Source organism: Ciona robusta, unplaced genomic scaffold, assembly GCF_009617815.1.
Source record: "Ciona robusta unplaced genomic scaffold, ASM961781v2 AP042743.1".
Lineage (NCBI taxonomy): Eukaryota > Metazoa > Chordata > Ascidiacea > Phlebobranchia > Cionidae > Ciona > Ciona robusta.
This window is the reverse complement of record NW_028323122.1, coordinates 260406-284963: the sequence shown is the minus strand read 5'-3', so window position 1 is coordinate 284963 and position 24558 is coordinate 260406. Positions and strand designations below refer to the sequence as shown.

General features: G+C 41.7%; 5 protein-coding genes across 6 annotated transcripts; 1 reads left to right on the top strand and 4 right to left on the bottom strand.

Annotated features, from left to right (window-relative positions):
- The first annotated feature begins 1694 nt into the window (after window positions 1–1694).
- On the top strand, window positions 1695–9372 carry LOC149723780 (coiled-coil domain-containing protein 175-like). 2 transcript variants are annotated; one of them, XM_089893472.1, is made up of 18 exons: window positions 1695–2158; window positions 2990–3075; window positions 3626–3737; window positions 4015–4228; window positions 4469–4622; window positions 4945–5000; window positions 5189–5362; window positions 5552–5633; window positions 5935–6071; window positions 6193–6303; window positions 6384–6455; window positions 6764–6899; window positions 7138–7324; window positions 7542–7705; window positions 7958–8110; window positions 8606–8767; window positions 8907–9054; window positions 9193–9372. In XM_089893472.1, the coding sequence occupies exons 1-18, from the start codon at window positions 2062–2064 to the stop codon at window positions 9324–9326; spliced, it is 2379 nt and encodes a 792-aa protein (XP_089749598.1). In that variant the 5' UTR covers window positions 1695–2061; the 3' UTR covers window positions 9327–9372. The 2 variants fall into 2 exon arrangements, with proteins under 2 accessions (XP_089749598.1, XP_089749599.1); XM_089893473.1 differs by lacking the exon at window positions 1695–2158 and adding an exon at window positions 2277–2518.
- LOC149723779 (uncharacterized) lies at window positions 6808–10887 on the bottom strand. The gene is made up of 5 exons (XM_089893481.1): window positions 10565–10887; window positions 10069–10501; window positions 9849–10015; window positions 9499–9604; window positions 6808–9446 (listed from the first exon to the last, which is right to left on the bottom strand). The coding sequence occupies exons 2-5, from the start codon at window positions 10280–10282 to the stop codon at window positions 9427–9429; spliced, it is 507 nt and encodes a 168-aa protein (XP_089749607.1). The 5' UTR covers window positions 10283–10501; window positions 10565–10887; the 3' UTR covers window positions 6808–9426.
- A 1262-nt stretch (window positions 10888–12149) lies between these two features.
- On the bottom strand, window positions 12150–13862 carry LOC149723778 (uncharacterized). The gene is made up of 5 exons (XM_089893482.1): window positions 13540–13862; window positions 13044–13476; window positions 12824–12990; window positions 12474–12579; window positions 12150–12421 (listed from the first exon to the last, which is right to left on the bottom strand). The coding sequence occupies exons 2-5, from the start codon at window positions 13255–13257 to the stop codon at window positions 12402–12404; spliced, it is 507 nt and encodes a 168-aa protein (XP_089749608.1). The 5' UTR covers window positions 13258–13476; window positions 13540–13862; the 3' UTR covers window positions 12150–12401.
- A 1261-nt stretch (window positions 13863–15123) lies between these two features.
- Window positions 15124–16445, bottom strand: LOC149723777 (uncharacterized). Its single transcript, XM_089893483.1, has 4 exons — window positions 16019–16445; window positions 15799–15965; window positions 15449–15554; window positions 15124–15396 (listed from the first exon to the last, which is right to left on the bottom strand). Exons 1-4 carry the CDS (start codon window positions 16230–16232, stop codon window positions 15377–15379), a joined length of 507 nt encoding a protein of 168 aa, XP_089749609.1. The 5' UTR covers window positions 16233–16445; the 3' UTR covers window positions 15124–15376.
- A 70-nt stretch (window positions 16446–16515) lies between these two features.
- LOC149723776 (uncharacterized) lies at window positions 16516–17132 on the bottom strand. The gene is made up of 2 exons (XM_089893441.1): window positions 16906–17132; window positions 16516–16850 (listed from the first exon to the last, which is right to left on the bottom strand). The coding sequence occupies exons 1-2, from the start codon at window positions 17118–17120 to the stop codon at window positions 16739–16741; spliced, it is 327 nt and encodes a 108-aa protein (XP_089749567.1). The 5' UTR covers window positions 17121–17132; the 3' UTR covers window positions 16516–16738.
- Window positions 17133–24558: the final 7426 nt, after the last annotated feature.

The window sequence follows — 24558 nt, the reverse complement described above, 5'->3', positions numbered from 1 at the left end:
TTATACATTATACCATTATGTTTATACTTAAATAATATATTCATATTTGCGCTATGAGCGCGAAGCAAGAAGATCAAAGAATTGGTAAAGTATAAATCGCAATTGGCATTATTACGTACATAAGCTCTTTTCTAGAAACATCGATGGTGTGACGTCACAAAGTGGTGATGACGCAACAGAAGAACCCACTTCGTAAGTTCATTGTTTCGTCACAAACTTTATGGTTATATTTCAACATGTTTTCAGAACGTGTTATGTGACGTCACAGAGGATCAAGCCGACCGCGAATATGAAATGAAGGTAATTATGATGTCATAATATACAAACTGATATTTAACGTTTATATTTTTGCAGAAAAGTCAGCGAATAAAGCTGCCGAAGAAAAGCGCAAGGTATTGTACAGCAATGATCTGGTGCTACAAAAACGTAACCAACAAAAATCAAGTCCAACCAATAATGGTAATTGAGAATTAAAATTCGCCTAAATGGCATCGTATTGAACATTATCACTGTTTATGATTTTATTAACAAACGATAACTTTAAAATGAATTTAAACGTGGAATAAACTGTGGAAAGTTGCTGCCTGTGACGTATCCATTACGTATAACTTCAACGTAGCTATTACGTGAATCTTATACCATTGCAGGCGAAGAACAAAATAAGACGAAGACACCATAAAGGATACACGGTTTGAGGTTTGAGTATTATAAGTATGAGTTGTGTGTTGTATGTGTCTTGTCTGCGCTGCTGTATTCTTATTCTGCTGGACCTAATGTTGCCAGCTATTTTTAGTCAGTCACTACTATATAGTGCATTTTGCATGTCTATGAAATATATGCAATGAAACTATGGCGATTATCTTGCTGGATCAGATTTTGTTGTTGTACACTCTATTGGGTACTTCGTCTACAAAGGTCGAACCCTTCAGCGATTCTGTATTGTCCTGATCGCTTGGTGAGAACGCTATGTTGGTACACAAATACTCGAGTAATATCAACACGCAGTAAATATGCGCATAAATATAAACCTAATAATTTTAACCCTAATTTTGTATTTGAACGTCATGTAGCGTGATTGGGACGATGGCCACGTCACAATTACGCTACGACGTCGATACGGTGGGTCAGAGCATTGTCATGACCCTGCGTTCGGTGCGGTTACGCCAGTTTTGATTGAGTTGGTTACCGGTCAGGTTGTTGCGTGGACGTCGCCGCCAGTGATGCTACGCTCGATATTTAGATCACTGTTAATGCGGTTCGTAAAAACCTGACGCAGTTTCGTAACGGTCGATGCGGTGCGTAACATCCGGACGATATTATATTGTGTGAAGATGCGACGAGAGTATCGCGGTACCAACATGGCGACTTACCTTTTTATTGAGACATGCGGAGCTGTTGTTGGCTTCGACTCCTTGCGGTCGGACATTCATTATGGTGTACACTGCAGATGATTATCCTTCAGGATTTGAACCATATTTTATTTGTAGATGTTTCAATGATTATGTCCGCGTTAATTACTTTTTGACCGCGTCCCCTTTTATGTATGATTGAGCTGTTGTATTTGTTGCATGTTTGGCACATGTATGTCGCTGCACTCGTTGTACTACTTTTGTCTTTTTGTTGGTGTGTTCCTTACTATTTTTGTCTAATGGTTTGTTTAACCTTGCTTGGGTAAGGTCTATCCAGCAAAGGGTTTCTCACCATAGTAGAAACCCACTACCATTGGCTGGGGGCTTGTCGTGCCGTAGTGGCTTTCCACCAACGCCAGCCACATAAACTATGAAGGTATTTTAATCTTGTTTTCTAGCTTCCAAAATTCATCCGCCAGTGGGCGCGCACAATCTACGTTATTAGCGGATCTTCGTTGCAAAGTTTGCATTAAATTTGAACCAACAGAAGAGTCATTAAAATAATAAAGTTTAACTATGAACTTTGTTTGCTGCTTTATCGTTAACGCTTTTGTATTTCGGTGTTATTGTAGTTTTGCTATTTCTATTCAGTTTCCTGGTTACATGACGCTATTACGCGATATTCGCGATCGCTATTTGTTTGTTGTTAACAATGGAAATAAACGAGCTTAAAAACGAGAAAGAAATTAGTGAAGTTTCTACTTCTTTGCTAAATGTGGAAGCAACACTTCAGCAGCTTCAAGATTTAGGTAAGTTGCTCCAAATAAGCGCAGTTCTTCAAAGTTATTGTGATAGACTTGGGCAGCAGAAATAGTGCAGACTGCTTTTGTTGTTTAGACCTAATTATTTATAGTTGACCTAATTTAACTTTGTTGTAATTGGCTGTGTGTCAAATATTTTACACCGTTTTAAAATGCTATTTGTAATGATCATGTGATTGGCAAAGATTGCCCTATTTAAAGAGCTGGGGCTAGTAAAGAATCTCCCCCCCACCTTATTTGCTAACCATAACCCCTATAACCACTAACTATCAACTCCTAACCGAGGGATTAGTGGTTAGCAATTAAGCTGGGGGGAAGATTCTTCACTAGCACTAAAGAGCCAAAGAGGTAATATAGCTCAGTAAAATATACGTTAATAAAAATGTTATATCATTCTATATTAGTCTTACAGTAAGGCATGTTATGGGATCAGGATTTAGACCAGAATTGGCCCATTACCCCAACATTGTATATGCACATTCTGTTCTATATGGGTGAGGTCCTACAGTAAGGCATGTTATGGGATCTGGGATTTAGGACAGAGTTGGCCCATTACCCCAACATTGTATATGCACATTCTATTGTATATGGGTGAGGTCCTATAGTGAGGCACGCATGGTACCTGGGATTTAGGCTAGAGTTGGCCCATTACCCCAACATTGTATATGCACATTCTATTGTATATGGGTGAGGTCCTATAGTGAGGCACGCATGGTACCTGGGATTTAGGCCAGAGTTGGCCCATTACCCTAACTCTAGCCCATGTTATTTTGGTAATTTCTCTATCAACACCTCATTAACAAAAATTTTGCCATCCAGCGCTACAGACACTTGATGGCGATGGTGAGTTTAGTCGAGAAAAACTCGAAGAATTCCAGGATTTGGTTCGAAGTATCATTGACTTGGTTTGTTTGTTTTATTATAAAAATCCACTTTTGTGTTTAAGTTGATGCCTGACTTGTTTATCCTCGCTTGTTAGTTGTTGGAACCCATGTTTTCAACCCAGTCACCACAACCACTGTTGAAATGTTTAAGTTGTTGCCGATCTTGTTTGTTTATAAATGAATGGATAACTTTTTTATTCCTCGTATGGCTGGTGTTCTGTTTCATACACCTCGTGCCTGCTTACAAGTTACCACGTATGTAACTCATTTATGCTCGCATGGCAGGGCAATGACAGTCGTTATAACACAAGTGTTCTGTTTCAAACACCTCGTGCCAGCATACGAGTTACAACATATGCAACTTTGTAGGTAATTGTTTTCTGTATGGCTGATAATTTAAGTAAGTAACCACTGGGTTGGAGCAATTGCCGTTAAATGTTTCGCCCAAGGACACAAGCGCCCACAATGGTAGCAGCGACGAGCTTTGAAACCACATACCATGGCATCATGTTTGTTAATCATAGTTCACCTATTGTTTTATCCATCGTTACAACCCAGCTTTGTTATAAAGGAGGATGAACGCCGACGACTCCATGATATTCTTGAAGTTGAAACGATATGTGCGAGTAAACAACGTAACGCTCTACAAGTGTTGCCTGGGAGGTATAAGAAGGAAATGGAAGGTAAGGTGTGCCTGTCAATCAAACATCACCTGTAGATCAAACACAACCTGTCAATCAAACAGAACCTCTCAATTAAACACGACCTTTAAATCAAACACAACCTCTCAATCAAACACAATCTGTCAATCAAACACAACCTGTCAATCAAACACAACCTGTCAATCAAACACAACCTGTTAATTAAACACAACATGTCAATCAAACACAACCTGTCAATCAAACACAACCTGTCAATCAAACACAACCTGTTAGTTGAACACAAACTGTCAATCAACAGACATGGTACTTGCCGCCAGGCAAGCCAATGAGAAGGAAATGAAGTCGTTACACTCACGACTCAGCAAATCTCAAACACAGTCGGAAGAAATGCTGACTAAGCAAGCGCAGTTGACGGCTGAAAACACAAAGTTACGACCAGATTGTGATGTCATAAGGAGGGAACATGATGAAATAATTGCTCAACTTAATCAAAGAATGTCGGATAAAGCGAAGTAAGTCCACACCATCAACCACAAAGTTACATATGTGGTAACTCATAACAAGGTGTATGAAACAGAACAACCGTGTTATAACGACTGCCATTATCCCGCCATGCGAGGATAAACAAGTTACATTTATTATGTTTTGCTGCTAATTCACTTCTCTCGTTATTTTAATTAATTTGATCTGCGCTATCGTTTTCAAAGAGATAAATAATAGGTATTGATATATTGCCCCCCCCCCCACCACAGCAAACAAATCGTGTTGAATGAGAGTCGTGACGCCCTTCGCGACACCCAGCTCCAAACCTCGGACATCGATGTTGGGATAACGAACCTGGAGGAGGATCTTCGATGCGAGATGTTGGAGGCGGACGGGGTCAAACAATCGCTCTTGTTGCAAGTGGTGGGTGATGGAGCTTAAGCAAACTATATCTTCATAAAAAAAGTATTCGTTGGACATTATTTTTTACCTGATCATTAGTCTCTGCGTACCAGGTATTAGTTTTAAACTATTTGCTGCCTTTCAATGGACCGATGATGTCATTTCATGCGAAACCTCTCATGGCAAACTGTTCATTGAACTAAGTTTTTGTTGCCACATATTTTGTAGCATTTGGTTATTTGGTTACGAGGATCGTCTGACTTCATGAGTATTAGACCAGGACCAGATTCACGGAATTACCACGATTACATTGTTTGGGTTTAATGTTGTTTCTATGTTGTAGGAGGACACCAATGAAGGAATACGTCGACAGAAAGAAAAAAATCTGGAAGAAAAAAAGTAAACACTTGTAAAATATATATTTGTTGTGTTTATGATGTCATAATAAATAGAGATGTAACATTACGGTGCCTGTATGATCAAATTGTTATCACCAAAATCCTTGCGATTATGAATTAAAATGTCGGCGTTTCAACCTGTGACACAACAGTTCATGATAATAAATAATATAATTGCAATTATTTCAGAGCGATAGACAAGATCCTGGATAAGATTCTTGGAATGAACACAAAGCTGGATGAGGAGCAGAAAGTGATCCGGAGGTTGGAGAATTCCCATGGGAGGTTGGAGATACAAGCGATGCAACTTCAAGATAAGATTGAGAGGGAACGGAAGACTAATCATGAGATGGCTAACGAAAGGTGGGTGGGGTTGAATGTAGGGGGGTGTGGGTTCAAGGCTCGTCGCTGCTACCATTGTGGGCGTATGTGTCCCTGGGCAAGATACTATACCGCCCCAACCCAGCGGTCACTAATGGGTTGTCCAAATTATCAGCTCCTTATATATTAATACAACCTCATATATATATTAACTCATTGTTTTTCATCCAGAGAAATATTGCAAGCAGCAAAAGACAAACAACAACTTCAATATGACGAAAAAGTTGGGGAAATAGAACGAAAACTCAAAGTTGTAAGTATGGGGTTATATACCAACATAGACATCATATACACCAACATAGACATCATATACACCAACATAGACATCATATATACCAACATAGACATCATATACACCAACATAGACATCATATACACCAACATAGACATCATATACACCAACATAGACATCATATACACCAACATAGACATCATATACACCAACATAGACATCGTATACACCAACATAGACATCATATATACCAACATAGACATCATATACACCAACATAGACATCATATACACCAACATAGACATCATATACACCAACACAGGTGGGGGACCAATTATCAGAGGCCGAAGTAGAAAGAGAGAAAATCTTGGATGTTAAAGATGAAGTTTCAAACAAGAAGGATTATTCAATCAGGATGAAGAGCAAATTCACATTTAAAGTGAAAGAGGCCGCGCTCAAGTAAGAATGCGTTTAGCTTTGTATGATGGGTACCTTAAGCGAGCATTGAATTTGTACCAACTGGTGTAAACCTTCAACCAACCTTGCCACGATGTTTGGCTTCAATATTTGTTCGTTTCAGTGTTGACCAAATGAAAAGTGACATAAACAAACTTGTTGAGAAGTCAGGTGAAATATCTAGGAATAACAACACTGTCCGTGAGAAGTTGACATTGCTTGATGAGAATCATAAGTGAGTGGTCGTGTCTTCATCATGGCTCGCTGTAGGGTTGGCTTCATATAGTTGTGTCAACCCCCCATGTTTATTAACAGAGCCACAGTCGATACATACAACACACAAATCGAAGAATATAAAGACAACCTCAACCAAGAACGACAGGAAAAGTAAAAACAATCGAATGTTGTTTGTTACTAATTCAATGCTTAAAGTAGTTTGTATATATATTAACGACTGTTGTTTTGCTGCTATTTCCCATTATTATGTTTAACTGCACATGTAATTTATTCACGGTAAAAATTGCTTGAAGATTTGTCAAATTAAAGCTTGGATGCGAAACCTTTATAATGTCTCAAGAAACATAATGTCGTATTACCACACTTAAGGTTATGATAAAGAAACATAAAAACAAAATAAATTCCAAAGGATATCATGACAAACCTTAAACATCAATATATGGTAACAACAACAACAGGGCCAAGGTGCAGGAGTTACGCGACGAATCCGAGAAGGTGTTGGAAAGTTTTCGATCAGAACAACTGAAGTTTATGAACGAGATGACAAAGAATATTGAAGAAGCTCGACAGCGCCACCAGGAACTCACAGATAAGGTTTGTGATGTCATAGTGGATAATAATAGAGGGTTTGTATTTATTGTTACATCATCAGAAACCATTGTTTGAAATATTTTACACTGTATGGGGATATCCGTGGTGCGTGTCTGTCTTTAACCCAAAGGTTACGGGTTCAAGGCTCGTTGCTGCTACCATTGTGTGTGCGTTGTGTTCCTGGGCAAGACACTTAACAACAGTTGCTCCAACCCAACCCATCATTCACCCATTGTTACAGAGCATGCATCTAAATCGGGAAACGGAGAAAAACCTTCGTAACATCCAAACACTAGAGGTCAGACTTGAGGTTGCCGAGGGAAGTTTACGAACCATGAGGTCGGCACTTTTGATGGAAATCGAGCGACTCAGCAATTCTATCGAGATCCTTGGGGACGACAATGAGAGGAAAGTTGAATATTTGAACGGTAGGTTCATCTTACCCCGCTACGTTGGTTCATCTTACCCCAACTATAAATATGTTCCATCTTACCCCAACTATAAAAATGTGTCATCTTACCCCACCATGTTCCATCTTACCCCACCACGTTCCATCTTACCCCAACATGTTCCATCTTACCCCACCATGTTCCATCTTACCCTACCATGTTCCATCTTACCCCACCATGTTCCATCTTACCCCAGTGAAACTCCCTGAGATTGAGTTAATGAAACAAGAAGTAGAAACACGGAGTCGTGAATATTCAATCCTTAAAGATGAAGTTGTTGTTGTGAGGAATAGAGAACGAAGCGTGAGGGAACAAATCAACAGAGTGAATCTGCAAATCAATAAACTCGTTAAACCTATGGTGAGTATGATGTCATGGTGATGTCACTAAGTATGATGTCATGATGTTGTATGATGTCACTATATATGATATAAAATGCGATGTTATTTTGGATACAAAGTGGCGGCCACTTTTTGCTGCGTTTAGTTTTTTATGACTTTGTCCATTGTAAGTGAGTTTGATAAGTTATTTCATGGTACATGTATTTTTGTGACATTTATTCCAGCATTTAAAGTATATTAATAACAAGTAGATAAACATATGTTTTCCCAGGACAAGTTACGTGGGGACCTTCATGCATCAAGAACACGAGGAATGGAACAACTGGAGGCATCGGCGGCCATGAGGAGGAAGTTGGAGGGAGAGGTTTATCAAACCACTATCATGTTGGAGAGAGTGGTTAATAGTAATGATGGGTTTTCTAAGGTGGGTTGTATGTGTGAATAAATGAATGTAACTTATTTATCCTCGCATGGCGGGCAACAACAGTTGTTATAACACGGGTGTTCTGTTTCATACACCTCGTGCCCGCTTACGAGTTACCACGTATGTAACTTATTTATCCTCGCATGGCGGGCAACAACAGTTGTTATAACACGAGTGTTCTGTTTCATACACCTCGTGTCTGCTTACAAGTTACCACATATGTAACTTATTTATCCTCGCATGGCGGGGTAACGACAGTCTTTATAACACGGGTGTTCTGTTTTATACACCTCGTGTCTGCTTACAAGTTACCACATATGTAACTTTGTGGGTGGTATGTAACTTTGTAGGTGATTGTTTTTATGTATGGCTGATAATTTGGACCCGTTAGTGACCACTGAGTTGGAGCAATTGCCATTAAGTTTCCAAGGTCACATAGGTGTTACCACATATATAACTTCGTTGGAATAAACATATATGACATCACAATGACAGGCGAATGATGATTTACAAGCGGAGATAGATGAATTGAAACAGGATATGACATCACACGCCACGCACCAGCAAACACTGTGTAATAAACTCGACCAATTACAAACCAAGTTCGGTGAAGCGTGGGATGTTTGCATCGGGATGGAGGAAGCTTCTGCCGAACAGGTTTGTACGATTTCTATTGTTATTATATGATACCATAAATTGTATCGCTTCGATTTTAATAACTAAGGCTCATTAACGTATTGAGTGTTTCATACACCTCTTCTGTACTCCATGTAAATGTATATGATTTCTATGAAAGGACCAGGAAATATTGGAAGGCATCTCGAAGGTTCAACGCGATACGAAGGAAAGATCGGAAACTTTGAACGGAATCTCACAACATTTGAAACGGGAGCTTCATACGTTGACCGGGTTTGTTGAGAATGTGGCCGATCGTCGCCCTAAAGGTGGGTACCTCATGCTCACTGTCGAGTACCTCATGCTCACTGTTGGGCAGTTTATAACCACTCACTTAGAAATTCCCACAGACATCACTTTGTGGGAGAAATTATGACGTAATAACTTTACATATTATGATGTCACAGATACTCGACAATCAAAGCGTCGGTCACTAGGGGGAAGAAGGAGCACGATAACCGACCACAAGAGGTCGCCAGCGATAATTAGCAAGCAGCGAAGTTTCATCCGACCGGTTGTCACTCCTGTGGGTACCATCTAACGTGCTTAGTGTTTAATGTTATTTTTATTAAATTTCGTCACAAACACTTTGGTTGTTGTTTTGCACGAACACACGTCTCTCTGTTACGTCACGGTCACCATTATGTTTCCGCTTCCTCATCTAAAATATTATGACGTCACAATGTTTAATTAACGCGATTGTTAAAACAAACCACTTGTTGCGACGTCATCAGTCGCGTATACCGCGAACTTATCGACGAGTTGTCGAAGTCTCGAAGCCGCTGATGATAGTTTCCTCCCGCGGTTCTCCGCGCATGCCTGTAACGTCATGATGCGCATCGTTACTGCTTAATGACGTCATAACTAGTTATTGTTTATTTATCTACTCGATAGCGAAGATCAAATTAGTTAAAACAACAAAGAGAAGGGAATTAGCAACAAAACAACAGTCGTTAAAATACTTTATGGGTAAAAACTGCTTGAGGAAAAGGTTCAAATGATAAGCTTGGCTGTTCAACCCAATAACGCATTAATAAGTTATAACCCCGATGATAATTAATACCTTGATAGCTTCATACTCCCGGATATGACGTTCGTCGCGCATGAACGCTTCCGATGACATCGGTGTTTCTTCTGCGATCAACCGCGTGAGGGCCTCACGAAGCCCGGTTAATGACGTCATTTTGTTTTGGATTTCACGCTTGGCTGATTCTATGTCTCGTAGGTAGGCTGTGAAAATATGACGTCATTAATAATATGACGTCATCGCATATGTCACGCACCGTTGACGTCATCACTGATTCTGCCACATGACTCCTCGAATATTTTGTTCTGTTGTTGAAGTTTTTCACAAAGTTTCATCAACTCGTACACGTCATTGCTACTATGACGTAACTCTGCTTTCTGTTCCGTGATCTGACGTAATAATGCCGTTTCCTTTTGACGTATTTCATCGCGAAGTATTCGACGCGGTTCCTCCAAACCTACAATTAACATCTCTATGACGTAACAGACACAAATATGACGTCACAAACCTGATATTATGTTCTTCTTTTGTTCTATGTCTTCAACAATAAACTTCCGCTCTCGGTTCAATTCAACAAGTCGATCTCGAATTCGTTTATAATCCTTGCTTGTTACGTCATAATCATCCGCTATGACGTAATAGTTAGGTTCTATCTCGTCTCGCTGTCGTCGCAGTTCTTTGACGTCGACCTACGTAGCAATGCACACAATGACGTCATGGCTTATGACGTCACCCCTGATGACGTCACCCACCTCCATCACAGCCACATTATCCTCCACCATCCTCACAGCATCCACCAACCCCCGCACCATCCTCTCCAACTTTATCCCATCCTCCGATACCTTGAGATCCAATCCAGCCTCCAATATAACATGACCATCCAAGTCTTCACGTAACTCTCTCATCTTTGCATCTAATTCATCTTTCAATCGCCTGATAATCACATCATGATGACGTATATTACCTCACAATCAACTTACCTGTTCCTCTCTATGACGTCATAAGCGTCCTTGTAAAACTTCTCGTTTTCTTCTTCCCATACTTTAAGTTCGTTTACAGAATCCGAACAATCACCTTCGGCTTTCACCCTACGTCAAACTCATTATTATGACGTCAAACTTATCCATATGACGTCACACTTACCTCAACTCTTGCTCCCTCTCGTGGTCAGCAGTTAACTTATTAAGATTGATGGAAAAGGTTCGTTCCATTAGATCCCTTTGTTCGCTCACACTAACCAACTTCTTCTTCAACCTCATCTTCTCAGATTTACAAGTCGCCCTCTCCCCCACCATCATGTTCATCTGAGGAAAAACCTCGAACTCAAAGTTTCTTAAACTTTTTGTGTGCCTTACCATTCTAACACAAATGCTTATCAGATTTATCCCCACTGTGTAATATGGCGCTCACTTATTAAAACGCGAAAACAACTAATTACATCAGTTATATTTAACGCGACGGGTACGTTTGCTTTTTGGCAACGAGTTGTTCTGTGTCTGGTGAAGTATAACAATTGGCACAATTTTTCTGTCCCGTCAACTGATGTGGATTTTGATTGGTAGCTTATTTACGAGGAACAAGCTACTTTAACCTCTAATGAGAAATATGAGGAATGTACCCCAGTTTAAGAAGTGCTGCGGTTAAACTAAACTCATTTAATCCGCCACATGAACCATAACGCCCAACTCAACCTACCAACACGCTCATCCATACACAAAGCAAGTAATACCCAACATCCATGCAACCCCAACTTTTACCGGCCATCATTGATCTTGGAATCGGAGAAACTTTTACACCGTTCTAACCAACCAAGCAGCCCAACCCCCTATGCTTATCTAACGATCCAATATAATATATATAGCTGTATATAATATTTATATACTCTTGTTTCCAACCCAACTCCAAGCCAACTTTGGCGTCCCAACCCACGACCCAACAAATTACAATAAGGCGTCTTGCTGAACCAAAGCCACAGAAAATCAAAAAAATTCCATCGCTGACTATCGTAAACCCAATCCGTATATTTAAAAAACAAACTGTTACGCAGTCATCCCCGTCTATAAACAACCAAATCTATAAACAACCAAATCGGTCACCGGATCGCTCCCCCCCAACCCACCAAATTATTTGCCTCCAACAACAAGTTCCGTTGCACCCTCCTCTCGTCTGTTATGGTCTTCAATTGAAACCTCGTATCCTCCAACTTATCCTTGGTTGTATCCCTTCTAACCACTGTGACCTCATTATCGCTAAACACCGATCTAGCTTCTGCCATCGTCTCCGCGTCTAATCGCGCCACTTCAGCAGCTTTCTCCTACGGTCCAATGTACGTCACAATACCAACCAATTTTACAGATACTCGACAATCAAAGCGTCGGTCACTAGGGGGAAGAAGGAGCACGATAACCGACCACAAGAGGTCGCCAGCGATAATTAGCAAGCAGCGAAGTTTCATCCGACCGGTTGTCACTCCTGTGGGTACCATCTAACGTGCTTAGTGTTTTATGTTATTTTTATTAAATTTCGTCACAAACACTTTGGTTGTTGTTTTGCACGAACACACGTCTCTCTGTTACGTCACGGTCACCATTATGTTTCCGCTTCCTCATCTAAAATATTATGACGTCACAATGTTTAATTAACGCGATTGTTAAAACAAACCACTTGTTGCGACGTCATCAGTCGCGTATACCGCGAACTTATCGACGAGTTGTCGAAGTCTCGAAGCCGCTGATGATAGTTTCCTCCCGCGGTTCTCCGCGCATGCCTGTGACGTCATAATGCGCATCGTTACTGCTTAATGACGTCATAACTAGTTATTGTTTATTTATCTACTCGATAGCGAAGATCAAATTAGTTAAAACAACAAAGAGAAGGGAATTAGCAACAAAACAACAGTCGTTAAAATACTTTATGGGTAAAAACTGCTTGAGGAAAAGGTTCAAATGATAAGCTTGGCTGTTCAACCCAATAACGCATTAATAAGTTATAACCCCGATGATAATTAATACCTTGATAGCTTCATACTCCCGGATATGACGTTCGTCGCGCATGAACGCTTCCGATGACATCGGTGTTTCTTCTGCGATCAACCGCGTGAGGGCCTCACGAAGCCCGGTTAATGACGTCATTTTGTTTTGGATTTCACGCTTGGCTGATTCTATGTCTCGTAGGTAGGCTGTGAAAATATGACGTCATTAATAATATGACGTCATCGCATATGTCACGCACCGTTGACGTCATCACTGATTCTGCCACATGACTCCTCGAATATTTTGTTCTGTTGTTGAAGTTTTTCACAAAGTTTCATCAACTCGTACACGTCATTGCTACTATGACGTAACTCTGCTTTCTGTTCCGTGATCTGACGTAATAATGCCGTTTCCTTTTGACGTATTTCATCGCGAAGTATTCGACGCGGTTCCTCCAAACCTACAATTAACATCTCTATGACGTAACAGACACAAATATGACGTCACAAACCTGATATTATGTTCTTCTTTTGTTCTATGTCTTCAACAATAAACTTCCGCTCTCGGTTCAATTCAACAAGTCGATCTCGAATTCGTTTATAATCCTTGCTTGTTACGTCATAATCATCCGCTATGACGTAATAGTTAGGTTCTATCTCGTCTCGCTGTCGTCGCAGTTCTTTGACGTCGACCTACGTAGCAATGCACACAATGACGTCATGGCTTATGACGTCACCCCTGATGACGTCACCCACCTCCATCACAGCCACATTATCCTCCACCATCCTCACAGCATCCACCAACCCCCGCACCATCCTCTCCAACTTTATCCCATCCTCCGATACCTTGAGATCCAATCCAGCCTCCAATATAACATGACCATCCAAGTCTTCACGTAACTCTCTCATCTTTGCATCTAATTCATCTTTCAATCGCCTGATAATCACATCATGATGACGTATATTACCTCACAATCAACTTACCTGTTCCTCTCTATGACGTCATAAGCGTCCTTGTAAAACTTCTCGTTTTCTTCTTCCCATACTTTAAGTTCGTTTACAGAATCCGAACAATCACCTTCGGCTTTCACCCTACGTCAAACTCATTATTATGACGTCAAACTTATCCATATGACGTCACACTTACCTCAACTCTTGCTCCCTCTCGTGGTCAGCAGTTAACTTATTAAGATTGATGGAAAAGGTTCGTTCCATTAGATCCCTTTGTTCGCTCACACTAACCAACTTCTTCTTCAACCTCATCTTCTCAGATTTACAAGTCGCCCTCTCCCCCACCATCATGTTCATCTGAGGAAAAACCTCGAACTCAAAGTTTCTTAAACTTTTTGTGTGCCTTACCATTCTAACACAAATGCTTATCAGATTTATCCCCACTGTGTAATATGGCGCTCACTTATTAAAACGCGAAAACAACTAATTACATCAGTTATATTTAACGCGACGGGTACGTTTGCTTTTTGGCAACGAGTTGTTCTGTGTCTGGTGAAGTATAACAATTGGCACAATTTTTCTGTCCCGTCAACTGATGTGGATTTTGATTGGTAGCTTATTTACGAGGAACAAGCTACTTTAACCTCTAATGAGAAATATGAGGAATGTACCCCAGTTTAAGAAGTGCTGCGGTTAAACTAAACTCATTTAATCCGCCACATGAACCATAACGCCCAACTCAACCTACCAACACGCTCATCCATACACAAAGCAAGTAATACCCAACATCCATGCAACCCCAACTTTTACCGGCCATCATTGATCTTGGAATCGGAGAAACTTTTACACCGTTCTAACCAACCAAGCAGCCCAACCCCCTATGCTTATCTAACGATCCAATATAATATATATAGCTGTATATAATATTTATATACTCTTGTTTCCAACCCAACTCCAAGCCAACTTTGGCGTCCCAACCCACGACCCAACAAATTACAATAAGGCGTCTTGCTGAACCAAAGCCACAGAAAATCAAAAAAATTCCATCGCTGACTATCGTAAACCCAATCCGTATATTTAAAAAACAAACTGTTACGCAGTCATCCCCGTCTATAAACAACCAAATCTATAAACAACCAAATCGGTCACCGGATCGCTCCCCCCCAACCCACCAAATTATTTGCCTCCAACAACAAGTTCCGTTGCACCCTCCTCTCGTCTGTTATGGTCTTCAATTGAAACCTCGTATCCTCCAACTTATCCTTGGTTGTATCCCTTCTAACCACTGTGACCTCATTATCGCTAAACACCGATCTAGCTTCTGCCATCGTCTCCGCGTCTAATCGCGCCACTTCAGCAGCTTTCTCCTACGGTCCAATGTACGTCACAATACCAACCAATTTTACAGATACTCGACAATCAAAGCGTCGGTCACTAGGGGGAAGAAGGAGCACGATAACCGACCACAAGAGGTCGCCAGCGATAATTAGCAAGCAGCGAAGTTTCATCCGACCGGTTGTCACTCCTGTGGGTACCATCTAACGTGCTTAGTGTTTTATGTTATTTTTATTAAATTTCGTCACAAACACTTTGGTTGTTGTTTTGCACGAACACACGTCTCTCTGTTACGTCACGGTCACCATTATGTTTCCGCTTCCTCATCTAAAATATTATGACGTCACAATGTTTAATTAACGCGATTGTTAAAACAAACCACTTGTTGCGACGTCATCAGTCGCGTATACCGCGAACTTATCGACGAGTTGTCGAAGTCTCGAAGCCGCTGATGATAGTTTCCTCCCGCGGTTCTCCGCGCATGCCTGTGACGTCATAATGCGCATCGTTACTGCTTAATGACGTCATAACTAGTTATTGTTTATTTATCTACTCGATAGCGAAGATCAAATTAGTTAAAACAACAAAGAGAAGGGAATTAGCAACAAAACAACAGTCGTTAAAATACTTTATGGGTAAAAACTGCTTGAGGAAAAGGTTCAAATGAAAAGCTTGGCTCTTCAACCCAATAACGCATCAATAAGTTATAACCCCGATGATAATTAATACCTTGATAGCTTCATACTCCCGGATATGACGTTCGTCGCGCATGAACGCTTCCGATGACATCGGTGTTTCTTCTGCGATCAACCGCGTGAGGGCCTCACGAAGCCCGGTTAATGACGTCATTTTGTTTTGGATTTCACGCTTGGCTGATTCTATGTCTCGTAGGTAGGCTGTGAAAATATGACGTCATTAATAATATGACGTCATCGCATATGTCACGCACCGTTGACGTCATCACTGATTCTGCCACATGACTCCTCGAATATTTTGTTCTGTTGTTGAAGTTTTTCACAAAGTTTCATCAACTCGTACACGTCATTGCTACTATGACGTAACTCTGCTTTCTGTTCCGTGATCTGACGTAATAATGCCGTTTCCTTTTGACGTATTTCATCGCGAAGTATTCGACGCGGTTCCTCCAAGCCTACAATTAACATCTCTATGACGTAACAGACACAAATATGACGTCAAAAACCTGATATTATGTTCTTCTTTTGTTCTATGTCTTCAACAATAAACTTCCGCTCTCGGTTCAATTCAACAAGTCGATCTCGAATTCGTTTATAATCCTTGCTTGTTACGTCATAATCATCCGCTATGACGTAATAGTTAGGTTCTATCTCGTCTCGCTGTCGTCGCAGTTCTTTGACGTCGACCTACGTAGCAATGCACACAATGACGTCATGGTTTATGACGTCACCCCTGATGACGTCACCCACCTCCATCACAGCCACATTATCCTCCACCATCCTCACAGCATCCACCAACCCCCGCACCATCCTCTCCAACTTTATCCCATCCTCCGATACCTTGAGATCCAATCCAGCCTCCAATATAACATGACCATCCAAGTCTTCACGTAACTCTCTCATCTTTGCATCTAATTCATCTTTCAATCGCCTGATAATCACATCATGATGACGTATATTACCTCACAATCAACTTACCTGTTCCTCTCTATGACGTCATAAGCGTCCTTGTAAAACTTTTCGTTTTCTTCTTCCCATACTTTAAGTTCGTTTACAGAATCCGAACAATCACCTTCGGCTTTCACCCTACGTCAAACTCATTATTATGACGTCAAACTTATCCATATGACGTCACACTCACCTCAACTCTTGCTCCCTCTCGTGGTCAGCAGTTAACTTATTAAGATTGATGGAAAAGGTTCGTTCCATTAGATCCCTTTGTTCGCTCACACTAACCAACTTCTTCTTCAACCTCATCTTCTCAGATTTACAAGTCGCCCTCTCCCCCACCATCATGTTCATCTGAGGAAAAACCTCGAACTCAAAGTTTCTTAAACTTTTTGTGTGCCTTACCATTCTAACACAAATGCTTATCAGATTTACCCCCATTGTGTAATATGGCGCTCACTTATTAAAACGCGAAAACAACTAATTACATCAGTCATATTTAACGCGACGGGTGCGTTTGCTTTTTGGCAACGAGTTGTTCTGTGTCTGGTGAAGTATAACAATTGGCACAAGTTTTCTGTCCCATCAACTGATGTGGATATTGATTGGTAGCTTATTTACGAGGAACAAGCTGCTTTAACCTCTAATGAGAAATACGAGGAATGTACCCCAGTTTAAGAAGTGCTGCGGTTAAACTAAACTCATTTAATCCGCCACATGAACCATAACGCCCAACTCAACCTACCAACACGCTCATCCATACACAAAGCAAGTAATACCCAACATCCATGCAACCCCAACTTTTACCGGCCATCATTGATCTAGAAATACGTTGTCACCGGATCGCTCCCCCCCAACCCACCAAATTATTTGCCTCCAACAACAAGTTCCGTTGCACCCTCCTCTCGTCTGTTATGGTCTTCAATTGAAACCTCGTATCCTCCAACTTATCCTTGGTTGTATCCCTTCTAACCACTGTGACCTCATTATCGCTAAACACCGATCTAGCTTCTGCCATCGTCTCCGCGTCTAATCGCGCCACTTCAGCAGCTTTCTCCTACGGTCCAATGTACGTCACAATACCAACCAATTTTACACGATTATTACGTCATATTCCCTTTGTGTCACTTTCATTTCTTCTGTCGTCTTGATGACGTAATGCTCTTGTTGCTTCTTCTCACGACGTTTCGACGCCAATTTCCGCCCCAAACTTTCTACCTGTGACGTCACAATAAAGGATGATTGTTGAACAGACAATTCATTGTCCCTACTTGGCTCTTCCGCGATTCCAACTTAGATCTCGCCTCCTCATACACCGAGGCCGCTTTATCGTTTCTCATTTTGGAATATGCGACTTCCTCTTCCTTCGCGTTCAACCGCGACTTTGCTTGTGACGTCACAGCGTCTTGATCAGATATCTGCATACTTACGTCACAATAGATAGAGTTACGTCACAATATCACCTTCTTCTTCCAGTCTTCGGCTTCTTCCATAATTCTGGAACCTTGAAGGAAACTTTGACGTCGATACTTCGAGATGTCGACTTTCAAGTGATTTGTGTCGTCCCCTAGCAGCACCACACGGTGGCGCGCTTCCATAATTTTGCATCTACAACAAAAATGACGTTAAATTAATAATAATACAGATCTCACAGATTACAGCATAATACTGGTTAGACGTTAGAGCGACTCCAGCTACCATTGTGGGCGTGTGTGTTTTTCGGCAAGACACTTAACAGCAATTGCCCCAACCCAGTGGTCACTAATGGGTTGTTTAAAATATCAGCCATACATAAAAATAATAAAAAAAAATTCCCCCAAAAAACAATTACCAACAAAGTTACACACGTGATAACTTGTAAGCAGGCATGAGGTGTATGAAACAGAACACCCGTGTTATAACAACTGTCGTTGCCCCGCCATGCGAGGATAAATAAGTTACATACGTGGTAACTTGTAAGCAGGCATGAGGTGTATGAAACAGAACACCCGTGTTATAACGACTGTTGTTGCCCCGCCATGCGAGGATAAATAAGTTACATACGTGGTAACTTGTAAGCGGACACGAAGTGTATGAAACAGAACACCTGTGTTATAACAACTGTCGTTGGCCCGCCATGCGAGGATAAATAAGTTACATACGTGGTAACTTGTAAGCGGACACGAGGTGTATGAAACAGAACACCTGTGTTATAACAACTGTCGTTGGCCCGCCATGCGAGGATAAATAAGTTACATACGTAGTAACTTGTAAGCGAGCACGAGGTGTATGAAACTGAACACCCGTGTTATAACAACTGTCGTTGCCCCGCCATGCGAGGATAAATAAGTTACATACGTGGTAACTTGTAAGCGGACACGAGGTGTATGAAACAGAACACCTGTGTTATAACAACTGTCGTTGGCCCGCCATGCGAGGATAAATAAGTTACATACGTAGTAACTTGTAAGCGAGCACGAGGTGTATGAAACTGAACACCCGTGTTATAACAACTGTCGTTGCCCCGCCATGCGAGGATAAATAAGTTACATTCGAGGTAACTTGTAAGCGGGCATGTTATAAAAGCAACCCCGCCACTAAACAACAGCTACATTGTCACACACCTCGTTTCATTGACAGTGATTTGCATCTGAGCCTTCTTCCTCATTATGACGCACATCATGTCGCATAGTTGGGGCCACATACGTTTAGCGTCCTCAGCACGTGTTGATAAAACTTCATTCTCCAACTTCAACCTCTTGTATAACTATGGGGGGTTGAGGTTATATGTAACACTGTGGGGTAAGATGGGACACCTTTCCCACATAATATCCGAACATCCTGATGGTGTTTAAACAATTACCAACAGTCTATGGGAGTTGTAAGGATAAGGTTTCATAATTCTTTGAATGTTCTTTGTTTAAAACCAAGTGAGTCAGGAAAATAGAGTGAAGGTGTCCCATCTTCCCCTGCCCCATTATATTACTCCAAATATAACCAACCCGACTTTCTACACAGCATAGAATGTTTCAAGTTTCAACACATCACCGCTTTTAAATATTGGGACACCACACACCACACCACAATATTATATGCTGATATTTATTTCACATCAACATTACCAAACAAGCCACCCTTTTTCACCCTAGCATCCTCCGTTTCAATCAATTTGTCTCCACCATACTACACCCGTTTAATCTCCCTTCACCAACCTACCTGATTACCCCCTCAACCCCCCACCCCCTCACCCACCCACCTGATTACCCCTCTCACCCACCCACCTGATTAGCCCCCTCACCCACCCACCTGATTACCCCCTCACCCACCCACCCACCTGATTACCCCCCTCACCCACCCACCTGATTACCCCCCTCACCCACCCACCTGATTACCCCCTCACCCACCCACCTGATTACCCCCTCACCCACCCACCTGATTACCCCTCACCCACCCACCTGATTACCCCCTCACCCACCCACCTGATTACCCCCCTCACCCACCCACCTGATTACCCCCCTCACCCACCCACCTGATTACCCCCCTCACCCACCCACCTGATTACCCCCTTACCCACCCACCTGATTACCCCCTCACCCACCCACCTGATTACCCCCCTCACCCACCCACCTGATTACCCCCCTCACCCACCCACCCGATTACCCCCTCACCCACCCACCTGATTACCCCCTCACCCACCCACCTGATTACCCCCCTCTCACCCACCCACCTGATTACCCCCCTCACCCACCCACCTGATTAGCCCCCTCACCCACCCACCTGATTACCCCCCCTCACCCACCCACCTGATTACCCCCCTCACCCACCCACCTGATTACCCTCTCACCCACCCACCTGATTATCCCTCTCACCCACCCACCTGATTGGCCCCCTCACCCACCCACCTGATTACCCCCCTCACCCACCCACCTGATTACCCCCTCACCCACCCACCTGATTACCCCCCCTCACCCACCCACCTGATTAGCCCCCTCACCCACCCACCTGATTACCCCCCTCACCCACCCACCTGATTACCCTCTCACCCACCCACCTGATTATCCCTCTCACCCACCCACCTGATTGGCCCCCTCACCCACCCACCTGATTACCCCCTCACCCACCCACCTGATTACCCCCCTCACCCACCCACCTGATTGGCCCCCACCACCTCCCCCTCCAAATCCTCAGCAATCTTCCTCATCTCGATCACACTCTTTACGTTCTCACGTTTTGCTGATGCTATCGCTTCCCTCTATGACGTCATCCATTACGTCACCTACTACGTCACACATTACGTCATTACCATTTCAATTTGGTGCTTATCTTTTAATATATGATATCTATGCTTCAACCGTCCAAAGTTGATCGTTGCTTCCTCGAGCTCAAGTTTCCGCATGGTTTGGTCCCGACCAAACCCAACTATACATTCGATTAAACTTTGGATGTGTTGCTCTGACTCATCGCCTGTGTATGTTTAAGTTAAACGAATATAATTGGGGTTGCAGTGTAACAAGAATTTCTCGTTTCGGGTGGTTCGGGCATTCATCATTCATGAATAAACACAATCAACCACAAAGTTACATTCGTGGTAACTTGTAAGTGGGCACGAGGTGTATGGAACAGAACACCCGTGTTATAACAACTGTCGTTGCCCCGCCATGCAAGGATAAATAAGTTACATACGTGGTAACTTGTAAGCGGGCATGAGGTGAATGAAACAGAACACCCGTGTTATAACGACTGTCGTTGCCCTACCATGCAAGGATAAATAAGTTACATACGCGGCAACTTGTAAGTGGGCACGAGGTGTATGGAACAGAACACCCGTGTTATAACAACTGTCGTTGCCCCGCCATGCAAGGATAAATAAGTTACATACGTGGTAACTTGTAAGCGGGCATGAGGTGAATGAAACAGAACACCCGTGTTATACCGACTGTTGTTGCCCTACCATGCGAGGATAAATAAGTTACATACGTGGTAACTTGTAAGCGGGCACAACGTGTATGAAACAGAACACCTGTGTTATAACGACTGCCGTTGCTCCTCCATGCGAGGATAAATAAATAACATACGTGGTAACTCGTAAGCATGCACAACGTGTATGAAACAGAACACCCGTGTTATAACGACTGTCGTTGCCCCGCCATGCGAGGATAAATAAGTTATATACGTAGTAACTTGTAAGCGGTCACAAGGTGTATGAAACAGAACACCCGTGTTTTAACGACTGTCGTTGCCCCGCTATGCAAGGATAAATAAGTTACATACGTGATAACTTGTAAGCGGGCACGAGGTGTATGAAGCAGAACACCCGTGTTATAACGACTGTCGTTGCCCCCCATGCAGGGATAAATAAATAACATACGTGGTAACTTGTAAGCGGGCACAACGTGTATGAAACAGAACACTCGTGTCATAATGACTGTCGTTGCCACGCTATGCGAGGATAAATAAGTTACATACGTGGTAACTCGAAAGCGGGCACGAGGTATATGAAACAGAACACTCGTGTTATAATGACTGTCGTTGCCCCGCCATGTCAAGATAAATAAGTTACAAACGTGGTAACTCGTAAGCGGGCACAACGTGTATGAAACAGAACATCCGTGTTATAATGACTGTCGTTGCCCCGCCATGCGAGGACAAATAAGTTACATACGTGGTAACTCGTAAGCTGGCACGAGGTATATGAAACAGAACACTCGTGTTATAATGACTGTCGTTGCCCCGCCATGCAAAGATAAATAAGTTACATACGTGGTAACTCGTAAGCGGGCACAACGTGTATGAAACAGAACACTCGTGTTATAACGACTGTCGTTGCCCACCATGCGAGGATAAATAAGTTACATACGTGGTAACTCGTAAGCGGGCACAACATGTATGAAACAGAACACTCGTGTTATAATGACTGTCGTTGCCCCGCCATGTGAGGTTAAACAAGTTACATACATGGTAACTTGTAAGCGAGCACGAGGTGTATGAAACAGAACACTCGTGTTATAATGACTGTCGTTGCCCCGTCATGCGAGGATAAATAAGTTACATACGTGGTAACTTGTAAGCGAGCACGAGGTGTATGAAACAGAACACTCGTGTTATAATGATTGTCGTTGCCCCGCCATGTGAGGTTAAACAAGTTACATACATGGTAACTTGTAAGCCGGTGTCAGAAAAAAATCGTTCCCTGCAAAAATCGTTCCCATTGACCTTTGACCCTCGATGACGACATTCGTGAAAACAGTTCCACTCCAACTAAATACGCCGTTGTATATACAACTATATTGAATTTTTTTATCTTTATTTTTATTATACTTTTATCTCTTATGAAACATATCGTGTATAAACTACGGGACTGACTGTACATGTAAAATGTGCTTAATATTAAAAAAGTTGATGACAATATAAAAACCTTTGTTGGTAAGTTTGAATTCTTATTGTGACGTTTATATTACCAAAGTAAAATTTGGCAGCATTTATTTATATGACTGTAAATACTGTCAATTAATCATCAATTTTCTTTTCAATTTGTTAACAGTTGATTTAGTTGTTTGTTTATTGGTTTGGTTGTGCCTGGATTGGTTTTTGGGTTTAATTGTAATTGTAAGGTTCGGGCGTGGAATATAAGTGTTTTGGTCTAATAAAAAGCTTACTGACTTATACCCACAGAAATAAAAAAGAGTAGAACGCGCAACTGCTCAAAACCGTGATATATTCTTTTTTCTATTCACGTGACCGCCAACTCCGTCCCCATTTCCCTTCGTCTCCATTGTAAAAGATAGGCGCATAGTATTTTTGGAAGGTTTTGGCTGTTTATTTTAAAAACTACACCAACTATTCAAGTTTGTTTGGCTAGTTTAGTTATTTGGTACGTTAACGCTTACAGTTTACCACTTGTTTAGGAAATTTAATTATTTAAAAAAATTAATTAAAAATTTCAAACAAACGTTTTTTTAGAAATATATATATATTAGAAAATAGTTTTTTTACACAATAACTTTAAATTAAGTCAAAAAACGAAGAAAAACTACACAAAACGTCATCGACTCCATTGACTACAATAGTAAACGGGAACGACCCGCGAAAGAGAGACAGTGTATCGTTCTCTCTCCTTTGCCGACATTGGAGATGCGCCTTCTATTCTTTTTTATTTCTGTGCTTATACCACATATGAGAAATACCACTCGTAAAATCTGAAATCTGTGCCTATACCTCCAACTAAATCTCACATCTATACCGCAGTGGGAGAATACCATGACACTCAATACGTTAACAACGAAAAAACATAAATATAGGTATTTCTGACAACATTTTGCACATATGAAATGAAGTGTATCTTGCAAGCGGAATAAATATTTCATCGATCAGATTGATGTTGTGAAAAATGGCAATCACGTGACCACCACTTCCTGCGCATGCGCAGTTTGTAAAATGAGAACGATTTTTTCGGGGAACGATTTTTTTGCGACAGGCGGCACAACGTGTATAAAACAGAACACTCGTGTTATGATGACTGTCGTTCCCCGCTATGCGAGGATAAATAAGTTACATACGTGGTAACTCGTAAGCGAGCATGAGGTGTATGAAACGGAACACCCGTGTTATAACGACTGTCGTTGCCCCGCCATGCGAAGATAAATAAGTTACATTAATTAGTTAAACGCTTACCTTTTCCAGGGAATTCCCCGTCTGCGATCAAACCTTTCAGACAACCAATCGAAAGCCTCCAATTTCCCTCCATTTTCACTAGAAGTAGTAAATACATTAATTCCAAATTTAATTTTAATAAAATATTTTTTTCCCTCACTTTCGTATACATTACAATCTTCTAATATTACGGAACAATATCGATTGTTAATGAAGG

Excerpts from the sequence above, each read along its gene's own strand:
- LOC149723777 (XM_089893483.1), bottom strand. The coding sequence starts at position 16,232 with ATGTTAATTGTAGGCTTGGAGGAACCGCGTCGAATACTTCGCGATGAA. Across the intron at positions 15,966-16,018 it reads AATCAGTGATGACGTCAACG|CCTACCTACGAGACATAGAA; the intron begins GTGCGTGACATA and ends ATATTTTCACAG. Across the intron at positions 15,555-15,798 it reads GGGAGTATGAAGCTATCAAG|GCATGCGCGGAGAACCGCGG; the intron begins GTATTAATTATC and ends ATGACGTCACAG.
- LOC149723776 (XM_089893441.1), bottom strand. The coding sequence starts at position 17,120 with ATGGTAAGGCACACAAAAAGTTTAAGAAACTTTGAGTTCGAGGTTTTT. Across the intron at positions 16,851-16,905 it reads GAGAGGGAGCAAGAGTTGAG|GGTGAAAGCCGAAGGTGATT; the intron begins GTGAGTGTGACG and ends AGTTTGACGTAG.
- LOC149723779 (XM_089893481.1), bottom strand. The coding sequence starts at position 10,282 with ATGTTAATTGTAGGTTTGGAGGAACCGCGTCGAATACTTCGCGATGAA. Across the intron at positions 9,605-9,848 it reads GGGAGTATGAAGCTATCAAG|GCATGCGCGGAGAACCGCGG; the intron begins GTATTAATTATC and ends ATGACGTTACAG. Across the intron at positions 9,447-9,498 it reads TGATGACGTCGCAACAAGTG|ATGAGGAAGCGGAAACATAA; the intron begins GTTTGTTTTAAC and ends ATAATATTTTAG.
- LOC149723780 (XM_089893472.1), top strand. The coding sequence starts at position 2,062 with ATGGAAATAAACGAGCTTAAAAACGAGAAAGAAATTAGTGAAGTTTCT. Across the intron at positions 5,001-5,188 it reads AAAAATCTGGAAGAAAAAAA|AGCGATAGACAAGATCCTGG; the intron begins GTAAACACTTGT and ends CAATTATTTCAG. Across the intron at positions 8,768-8,906 it reads AGGAAGCTTCTGCCGAACAG|GACCAGGAAATATTGGAAGG; the intron begins GTTTGTACGATT and ends TTTCTATGAAAG.
- LOC149723778 (XM_089893482.1), bottom strand. The coding sequence starts at position 13,257 with ATGTTAATTGTAGGTTTGGAGGAACCGCGTCGAATACTTCGCGATGAA. Across the intron at positions 12,991-13,043 it reads AATCAGTGATGACGTCAACG|CCTACCTACGAGACATAGAA; the intron begins GTGCGTGACATA and ends ATATTTTCACAG. Across the intron at positions 12,580-12,823 it reads GGGAGTATGAAGCTATCAAG|GCATGCGCGGAGAACCGCGG; the intron begins GTATTAATTATC and ends ATGACGTCACAG.